This window comes from Petaurus breviceps, unplaced genomic scaffold, assembly GCF_028583685.1.
Source record: "Petaurus breviceps papuanus isolate PSGF00001 unplaced genomic scaffold, PetGlider_PUasm1.0 191, whole genome shotgun sequence".
In the NCBI taxonomy this organism is placed as follows: domain Eukaryota; kingdom Metazoa; phylum Chordata; class Mammalia; order Diprotodontia; family Petauridae; genus Petaurus; species Petaurus breviceps.
In genome coordinates this window covers 797,206-807,693 of record NW_027185811.1, presented here as the reverse complement: position 1 = coordinate 807,693, position 10,488 = coordinate 797,206, and the positions used below count along the sequence as shown (strand labels likewise).

The 10,488-nt window shown below is 42.6% G+C and overlaps 1 protein-coding gene across 1 annotated transcript in view; it reads left to right on the top strand.

Moving 5' to 3' along the window:
• Window positions 1-424: 424 nt before the first annotated feature.
• The window catches only part of SLC4A8 (solute carrier family 4 member 8), a 76,364-nt gene continuing 66,300 nt past the window's right edge, over window positions 425-10,488 (top strand). Inside the window, exons 1-2 of the mRNA XM_069092526.1 lie at window positions 425-622; window positions 9,266-9,347. Of these exons, the coding sequence (XP_068948627.1) occupies window positions 455-622; window positions 9,266-9,347 (250 nt within the window). The 5' untranslated portion in view covers window positions 425-454. The remainder of the gene's footprint in view (window positions 623-9,265; window positions 9,348-10,488) is intronic.

Below are 10,488 nucleotides of genomic sequence, written 5' to 3'. Positions count from 1 at the left end.
TTCTCTTCTCCAGTCCAGTCTTCTGATAGGGAGGGTCTTCCTTCTGAAACTCCTGGGGAAAGTGCTCTCGGGTGAGACGGGGGTCATTATCACCTTCCCTGGGTCATAAACAATGGGGAGAAAAATAAACCGTCCCCCCTTTTTAAAAGTCAGGTGCAATGAGGTTACAAGCACGCGATTTTCAGCTGGTCTACAGGAACTGGGTGGGGGCTTCAAGCTCCGAGGTCCCCGCAGGGAGAGGGTGGTTACCAAGGCAACCCGGCCCTGGAGCCAATAGCTTCTCTCGCTTCCTCTCTTCTTTCCCCACCCCCTCCGCTCTTCTTCTCAGGCCAAGGTACCAGCCGGTCGGCGTCCCCCTTGATCGGCGCGCTGATTGGCCGCCGCAGGCCGGGCGCTGATTGGCTATGGAGGATGCCTCGCTGGCCCGTGGCTATGGAGGTGGCGGCGGCGGTTGATGGTTGACTGTTGGCTCTCAGGTCAGGTCGCTCCCGAGGAGACGCACAGGGCTCCGCAGCTCGGCTACTCCGGGGCGGCCACAGGCTTGCTTCTCGTGGAGGGGAATCCAGCTCGGTCCGCCATGCCGGCCGGGCGCAGTGAGCCGGACGGCGTCCTCAGCTACCAGGTACCGGCCCCGCCTCCTGCCCCTCCCGCCCCTCCCGTGCCTTGTCCTCTCTCGGAGCCCCGGCCTGGGCCGCGCTTTCCCGGGCGGGGATGGGGATGGAGGGAAGGGGCGCTCCCGAGGGCGCCGCGGGACGCCCTGCACTGGGGGCCCGGGCTGCGGGAGCGAGGGTGACCTTGGGCCGGAGCAGGGCACTGCGGCAGCCGGCGCCTGGGGGGCAGAGGGGATGCGGGTGGCGTCGGGTGCCTGGGGTTCTATTCTTCCGCGAGGGACCAGGGACGCCTGACCCATTCCAGAAGGGTGGACCTGCAAAGCCCTTCTTGTGTCCCAGGGTCCCCGGCCCGGGGAGAGAGGGGGAGATGGGGAGCTGATTTAGGGAGGGCGGATGTGGTCCTCTGGCAGTCTGGTGTTGGGGGGACTGGGAGAAGAGGGGCAGAAACACTTGGCCACCTTTTTTGGGGGGGGGATGGAGATGCTCTAGGGATTCAAGGAACAGGTATTAGGGACTGTGCTGAGAGAAAGAAATGAAAGGTAAAGGTGTATGCAAGGAAAGATAAAAGGTACATGGTGATGTTAGGGGGGAAAGATTTTAGAATCAAGTGACAGGTCTTGATGATGGGGATAGTTCTGGAGAAAGAGGCTAGGGCTGGAAAGTTTTGAATGAATAATAAAATGATTCTGTCAGGCACTGGATTTTTCTTTCTCCTTATGAGGATGGTGACATCAGGAGACCTGAGTCCCTTGATCATTGGGGGGGGGGGGAAGGAAACATAGCTGAGAGTTGGAAAAACCTTCCAGTAACACATTTATGCCCGTTTCATGGAGTACTGACAGAGGGATGGGGAAAAATTTGAAGTTGCTTGAGATAAAGGCATTTTGTAGAAGGGCAGAGAATAACCTTGTTTCCCACCTTCTTTCTCTTCTGATCTAATGCTGTTAGTCCTCCATCATCTGTCTTCATTGGTGCAGAAACTGGAGGCTGAGGAAGAAGTCTAAAGTTTGGTACATCTGATCTAGATCCAAGGACCCCCATCTTTTACTGATCATAGTTTAGAATAGGATGTGTGAGGAAAGAGTGACTTCACTTCATACTACACTTTAAAATTTTTATTGGTATCTTTCCTTTTTATATCACCTACATCATCTCTAATAACAAAGAATTTTTAAAAGTAAAAAAAAAAATCAGCAAAATGAACTAACATTTCAACCAAGGCAGACATTTTAAACAGTGTTCTACACCATAGGCCTCTCTACCTCTTCAAAGAAGAGAGAGAAGTACATCTTCATATCTCTTTTGGGGGCCAATCTTGGTCATTGCAGTTTTGCAGTATTTACAATATTCAGTTGATTTTTTCAACTTGAAAAACATCAGTAAAACATGAATATTTCCATATATAAAGACCAGAAGAAGAGGATTACATATGAAACCACAAATCTTCCTTATATACAGCTTTTTAAAAATTATATATGTAGTTCCAACATTGTCCTCCTTGAATGTAATCCTGTTCTGAACTTCCTTGTGTTCTAGTTTGTGCATTTGGAGTAACCTTTCATATGGTTATTAATAGTTTGCAGTTCTTTTTAGGGCTATTTGTTCATATCCTTTGATCACTTATCCTTTGAGGAGTGTCTTTTGGTCATGTATATGTGTTAGTTCCTTATATTTTGGATATCAGACCTTTTCCAAAGATATCTGATGCAAGGCTCCCCCCCCCCCCCAACCATTGACTTATTCCCTTCTCATTCCAGTTGTATGAACTTAGTTCATGGAAAAGCTTTTCAGTTTCATGTCATCAAAATTATCTGTTTGATCTTTTGTGATCACCTCTGTCCCTGATTTGGTTAAGAATTATTATCCTAGGGGTGGCCAGGTGGCACAGTGAGTAAGAGCGCCGGCCCTGGCATCGGGAGACCTGGGATCGGTTCCTGTCTCAGATACTTGGCACCCACACAAAATAACTGGCCATGTAACCTTGAGCAAGTTACTTAACCCCAATTGCTTTTTTAAAAAAAGAATTGTTATCCTTGAGATGGTTGTGAAAAGTACTTAATTTTTTTCCCCTAATTTTCCTAATTTTTAATGATTATAACCTTTAGCTATTCAGGTCACATGTACATTTTGAGCTTATTGCACTATATGAGATCTAAACCTAATTTCTGCCCAACTATTTTTCAGTTTTACCAGCAATTTTTTTTTGCTTTTTGGAGGGCAATTGGCATTAAGTTACTTGCCCAGGGTCACACAGTTTTTGTGTTAAGTGTCTGAGGCTGGATTTGAACTCAGGTCCTCCTGACTCTAGGGCCTGTGCTCTATTCACTGCGACACCTAGCCGCCCCAGTTCTACCAGCAATTCTTATAAAACAGGGAAGTCTCCCAGTAATTGATGTTCTTCTGTTTGTCCCATACTGAATTTTGAGTTGAACTATTTCTTCTTATTAGCATAATATACCTTTGAGTTCCAGGTCAAACAAGATCATCTCATAGAGAAATAAAGGCACAATGAGCAACACCCTTTCCCTGTCCCTGAAGGCTTCTGTTTGATCATGCACTTCCTCAAAGATGCTTCCCCACTCACTCCACTCACCACCCTGCTCTCGCCCAATATAATGAAATTCAATGGGTGGAAGTTTTGACTAGATAATGATTTTCTAAAATTCTTACTGATCTAAGAATCCATGATTCTAGAAATTTGGAGAAGAGGGAATTGGGAGAAGTCATAGACTACTACATAGACTGTTACATAGACTACTACATAGAATAGACTACAATCCACAGGGTTTTCTGGAGGAAGTAAGAATTGACTTGGACCTTGAAGGAGAGAGAATACTTAGAAAGGTGTAGGGACCATTCTACTTAGGGAAAAACAACAAACCAGTAAGTCATAGCATTGAAAATTAGTGTAAAGTATGCTGGATGCAGTGAGCAGACCAGGTGAAATGGGACATGAGGTAAAGAGGAGTCTCTTGGTGGAGAACCAGACTATAGATGGTTTTCAAAGTCAGGAAGAGTTTGGATATGATATAATAAGCAGTTGAGAACTATTAAGTTCTTGATCAATGGAATCACATGGAAAATGTTTTAGGAAAATCAGTGTGCTGGGAGCAGACAAGGCAAATTAGATAGGGACAAGTAGGCGTTGGGACAGCTAGGTAGTGTAGTAGATAGTTTGCTGAAAGACTCATCCTTTTGAGTTCAAATCCAAACTCAGACACTTCCTAGCTGTGGGACCCTGGGCAAATCTCTCAACTCTGTTTGCCTCAGTTTCCTCATCTGTAAAATGAGCTGAAGAAGGAAATGGTAAGCCACTCCTGTATCTTTGCCAAGAAAATCCCAAATGAGGTCACAAAGAGTTGGACAGAAATAAAAAGATTGAACAACAACAAAAAGTAGAAGTTAGGGAGGTCAGTTATTAGAGTAAATTGTGTATGAGATGATAAGGATCTGGATTATGGTGCTACAGTGGGAGGGAATGGAGGAGTAGGGGATTTTGATAGACTGCAAGCAGAATAAATGACTGGACAGGCAGGTTAGAGTAGATGACAGAAAGAATGTTTTAGAGCTATATCTTGATTTCGAGATTTCTAGTTGGGAGCCTGGAAGACTAGTGGTAAAGAACTCTGTGTGTCTGTGTGTGAAGAATTTAATTGTGAAAGTGTTGAGTTGGGGTGATAGGGTAATATCCAAATATGCATGCCTTATAGGTGAATGGAGGTGCAAGAATAGTAGAGGTCATCTCTTAGAACAGGCATAAGGATGGGTCTGTGCCCTGGTCCTTTGTTAAGGGACATGTGCAACCAAATGATGTTGGCCATGGGCCAACAAAGAGGTCATCTCATAAAAGCCTGGAAGCTTTCTTCACTCTCACAGAATAGGTGGCTTCTCCTGGCTCAGTTGTCAATCTTTTCTGCAGAGAGGTGAGAGTAAAGATATATTTTTATGAGTCTTCGGCACAAAAGTAATAGTTGAAGCGATGAGGATGTTGAGCTCTCAAAATGAATATAAGGAAGTAAAAGCAGAAAACCAAGCACAGAACCTGAAGCAGCATCCATACTTAGTAACAGGGACAAGTTCTGGGGACAAATGGCAGCTGAAATGTTTAGCAACTGAAGAACTAGTCTGAGGCTAGGATGCTGGTTGGGGAATGGGCTTCCTAAGGGTTGGTTGATGGGGGAGAAAGGGGAGTAGATGAAGTACCAGTGGAATCAGGCAAAATATAAGGCATTCTATCTGGGATTGTGTGAGCTGACAATTATTTGACATGTGGGGAGTAGTGCAAATGTGAAGGGGAATGAGCTATCATTGGGAGATGGGTTATAGAAGGACCTCAGTGATTCTGTAAAAGCCTCAGGTAACCATGCTTGAGGGCCCATGATTGGCAGAAGATTGGAAGGGTAGTGGCAATTTGTTTTTACTTATTTGTACAATTCCCACATTCCCTCTTTCCCACTCCTCAGTGTGTAAACCAGGAATACTCTTTTGCCTTTCATTCCCAATGGCCAGAACTACTGATTAATGGTTGCTAGGAGCAACGTGGGCTACACTTATAGAACAAAAGAATGGAGGCAGCTATTGGAACAATTCAGGCAGCAAATTTTCTTCTTCCTAAATTATCAAAGTGATTGTCTTTGATCACTATTTTGCTTTGGCCAGGTAAGTAGTTAGTCTTAGAGTGGAAGTCTGAAGCATTAGTAATAAGAAACTGAAAAGTAACCATGTTTATCTTAAATCTGCTGCTAGGTAACTGCAATTAATATTAAAGAATAGCCTTTGTTTGTTTTTCTCGCAAAGTAGTAACTAGTCTACTATTAACTTAGTGGTTAGGAGACCGCAAGGTACTGACAAGAAATCTCTGCCGAATAACAAGGACCTGTCTGAATGGTAGTTCAATAGGAAATCTTAAAATCCCAACTCATTACTTGAAACAATTCAGATTTATAGAAGGCAGTGCTAAACTCAGGATGGAAACCAGCTGATCATTTAAGAGTTGACTATTGTGGGCAAGACATTTGGAGCATCAGTAGAGGGGAAACTAATCAGAAAATCTGGGACTCAGAGCTTGAAGGGAGACTGGAAGTGGTTTAATCCAGTGGTTCTTAACCTTTTTTTGTGCCACGGACCTCATTAGAAGTCTGATGGAAGCCTATGGATTCCTTCTCAGGATGATGCTTTTAAATGCATAAAATAAAATATATAGGATTACAAAGAAAACCAATTATGTTGAAATAAAAATGCAGGTCCCCCCTCCATGCAAATTCGCTTAACCCTGTAGGGGAGGGTTTATGGACCCCAGGTAAAGACCCTTGATCTAGTCCAACCCCCTCATTATAAAGATGAGGAAACTAAGTACTGGAGAGGTTAAGTGATTTGTCCGTGGTTACAAAAGGTAGTAAGTGATAGATTTGGAATTTGAACCCAAATCCTTTGACACATAACCCTCCCCCTTCACTTGTGCCCCAACATTTTGCAGATCCCATTTCTTACTTGCTTTGTAGGTGTCAGGGATCAGTAGGGAGGTGAAGGTGAACAAGTCCTTGAGGATCTGTGGCATGAAGCCATTGACTTAAGTTCATTAAGGAGGATAAAGAAGGGATTTGGTAGTGAAGAACTTGGGAACTGTTGAAAGGATGCATGAGTAGGATAAGTCAGTGGGCAGTAGACTGGTCAGTTTTCCTAATTGCAGTTGCTAGGACTCAGAAAGGGAAGTTTGAAAGTGGGAGGATCTAGGCAGATCTGATCTCCATTCCACTGATCCTTTTTGTTTTGCTACTTTCACTCCTCAGATGATTCCGGGATCTGGTGCCATTACATAAGATCCATCCGTGCTCCTGCCTTTTAATTTGTCCAATAGCTGTAAGCTTTGGGCTGTGATTCATCCAGGTTCAAGGCTTATTACAGTTCTTTCTGTTTCAAGGCCTTTATTCTTTCCTGTCAGTGTCCATTCTTAATCAGTGACATTCTATTGCAGTATTTTGTGTGTATTTAACCCCTTGACCATTTTTTCCTTTATTGTTATTATAAGCTTTTAGAGCCTGTCTTTCCTAATTTAATTCACATTCACTGACTGTATGGAATGGAAGGAGATATAAAAGAATAAAAAGAAAAAAATTAGAGACAAGATCTTTTCTATAGTTTTTTTTTCCTTTTTAGATTTAGGAATTTGATGATATCATAGGAAAGTAATAACTAGTTGGTAGATATCAAATCTTCAATTAATATAGGTTAATAAAGCCATAATCTTATCATGCATGGTTGACCTTTCACATGCCTTTGTGTCTTCTCTGACAAAGTAAAATGATAAACAATTTTCAGTGAATTAAGCCTACAGATAGCCAATTGGAATTATTGAAGTCCATCCCACCCCATGCCTAATTTCCACTAATAGCAGATTGTTTTGTTTGAATTTTCCATATAATTGTCACTTTTTTTCATTTTTTTCCCTATACAGCAACAGTCAGTGAATCTTGTCATTGAAATTTAATTTTCACGCATTCAGTGACTATTTAAGCAGGTACCATTTCACTGTGCTAGATGTTCTCTGTACAACTACAGAGTTGTACAAGGTATAACCTTGTCCTTTGAGGAGCCTAAAATCTAGCCGAGGAGATATAAACATATACTTATAAGAATTAATGCTGTGGAAATTTTATGGGCGTTAACAAAAATAGTGTAAGATTAAGCATCAAATGAAAGGTGCAGATACTCATTCAGTAGACATTTCCATTGCCTGTTGTTCAGTCCAAGGCACTATATGACAAGAACTTCAAGAAACATGAAGATGAGTGTGACACAACCCCAGCTCTCAAGTAGCTCAAGATTTAGCGAAGAGCCTAAGGCACGCACACAAATGCCTACAACGCAAGGCAGGGCGATTGCTAGGGGATTCCCCAGGAGGGAGAGATTGCTGCAGTTGGGACTGGTCAGGAAAGGGCTTCCTGGAGAACATGGTCCTGACCTGGGCTTTGGAATTGGATAGATAGAGAGAACAGGTGAATATTGCAGAGGGAGAAGGACATGAGGAAAACACAGAGGCAGGAATGTGTATGGCATGTTCCAGGATCAGTGACTAGTCCAGTCTCTCTGGACGAAGGGGTTTATGAAAGAGAATAAATAGTGGGAGATAAGATGACCCACATGGATAAGAGTGATCATGGAGGCCCTAGAATAACATGTTAAGGAATTTGGATTTTATCCTGAGGGCAATGGGAGGGGGGTCAAAGTAAAATATTTTTGAACAGCAAATCACATGAATAAAGTGATATCTTAAGAAGGTTAATCTGTCAGGGGTGTGCAAGATTGATTGGGAGACAAAGAAATGAGCCAAGAAGTAATTACAGTTATCAGGGGTGAAGTAAGGATTAGATTGTTTGCAAAGGGAATGGAAAGGAGGGAATGAATTCAAGAGACATAATGAAGGAACAATAAAAATTGATGATGAATTTTTTATTTACTCTGTAAAAGGAGTCAAAGATAACACATAGGCCTGGTTCTCTGGGAAATGATGTCGCCATTGACAGAATAACAGGAGTAACAGGAGGAAAGTTGAGTTTTAGAAATGGGATCTTGAAGTAGGATTTCTGTATAGTTATTAGAGATATGTGATTGTCTTCAGTTTAGGAGTCATAAGCATAAAATGGGGAGTCAGAGCCTTGAGTGAAAGAAGAATTCTCAGAGAGATAATTGATAAGGAAAGAGGAACAGAGGGTTCCTCTTTGGAACATTCACAGCTGGGGGCCAGAGGTAGAAGAGTTACTGAAGGAGATGAACCTTGAGGGGAAAGAGATGCAGGAGTCAGTATAGTGTTTGGTGTCACTGAGGTCAAGAAGGAAAGAATCTCAGAAAAGAAGGGAGTGCCCATCCGATTGGCAAAGATAGGACAAAGTGGAAATAATCTGTGCAGGAGGGGTTATGGGAACATAACCACGATAAATTGATTGTATTGAGGGAGCTGTTGATGGAACTAGGGCTGCATCCAATTATTCTGGAAAAGTCCAGGGATAACACTACTGGGTTTAAATCCCAAAGAAGTCATGAACTGAAAGCAAGGTCTCATATACGTACCAAAACATTCATAGCCATGCTACTTGAAGGAATGAAAAGCTAGAAACAAACTTTTTGTCATTTGGGTTATGACAATAACACAGACTGTGATAAGTGCATATAATGAAAATTTGGGGGCTACAAGTAATGGTGAATATGAAGAATTATCATAGAAACATGAGACTTGTGTGAACCAATGCAGGTCGAAAAAAGGCAGAACCCAAATATACCAAATGACTATAAATATGTAAATTAAGAGAACATTAAAACACATCAGAATTTAAGTATAATACTGTGGCCAATACTGGTTCTAAATGACTGAAGTTAGTACACAAGAGTGGACTCTTTAAGAGCAGAATGTTACACATGCTGTCAGGCCTGATTATGTGTGTAGGAGGGATAGAGGTGGGAGGGTGGGGACATTGAGAAGTGATTTCTATGCTAAAAGAAAACAAAGAATCTTAAAAATAAGGAAAAGGAAGTGTATCAAAGGTGAGAGATATATAGAGAGAGATACAGAGCAAGGCAGAGACAGAGAGAGGCAGAGAGACAGTCAGAGATAACAAGGAGAATGTAATTGGTACATATCCTCTTTATTCATTTTTTAGAGACCAGATGAAGAAGCAGTTGTAGACCAAGGAGGGACCAGTACAATTCTCAACATTCACTATGAAAAAGAAGAGCTAGAAGGTAAGATCTGAGCCCGACATTTTCTGCAGTAATCAGAAAGATTGATGTTACCGAAGCACCTATTTCATGAACACTTAGTAATGTGAAGGAAAAACCTGTTTATCACTTCCTAAACAGTCACAAAGAATTGTAAAAATTCCATTTAGAGAAACCTTGTAAGTAGCTCTTAAAACTCTCTTCGCTGCAAACATTCCATTTAACCCACAATATTTCTAGTGGTTCTGGCAACTCTCTATCCTGTCCCCGCAGCCCCTGCTTTGGTGGCAACCCCGGTGACTGATGCTTCCCAAGACAAAGCTCTCTTCACAGAAGTGGTCGGCACTGGCAGGTGGCTCATTATCAGAAATGGGTCTGGTTTTTGCCCATTGAAATGATGCTGAAGAACATGTGTTTGTCCCTTAGCCTCATCTGCCCTCTACACTCCAGCCAGACTGCATCATTAGCCATCTGGCCTCATGGTCTCAGCAGCCCTTGACCCCAGGCCTGCTGACCTCTCCTAGATTTCTATCCACAATGCAATCTTTTATTTATTCATGTCCACCCAGATTCTCCAGTGCTTCCTCTATTCCTTGTAATATTCACTTCTCTTATGTTGTTATCACGTCAAATAGAAAATGAATAGCTGCCTGTTGTGCACGCTCAGATTTCCCTCCATCCCACATACTTACATGGAAACCAAACAAGAAGAGGAAGGGAAGGGGACAAGCATTTATTTAGCACCTGAAGTATGCCAGGTGCTGTACTTGGCACCTTACAGATTGTCTCTCAGGATCCTCACAACAACCTGGGACAGAGGTGCTTTTATTGCCCCCTTTTTACCGTTGGGGAAATGGAGGGAGAGAGAGGGGAAATGGCTTGCCCAGGGTCATACAGCCAGGGAATGTCTGAGGCTGGATCTAAACTCAGGTCTTTCTGGTTCCAGGTCAGTGTTCTGGATACCACCTGGAGAGATCTCATGACACATTTTTTTAGGTTCCTCAGGTTGTTTCCATTTGGTGTCTCACAAACATAGGTTTAGAAATAGAAGAGGCATTCTGTATTCTGTATGTTTGTTTATGTACCTATTATTTCCCCTAGTAAATCCCTGGAAAGTAGGAATTCCTTCCTTCCTTCCTTCCTTCCTTCCTTCCTTCCTTCCTTC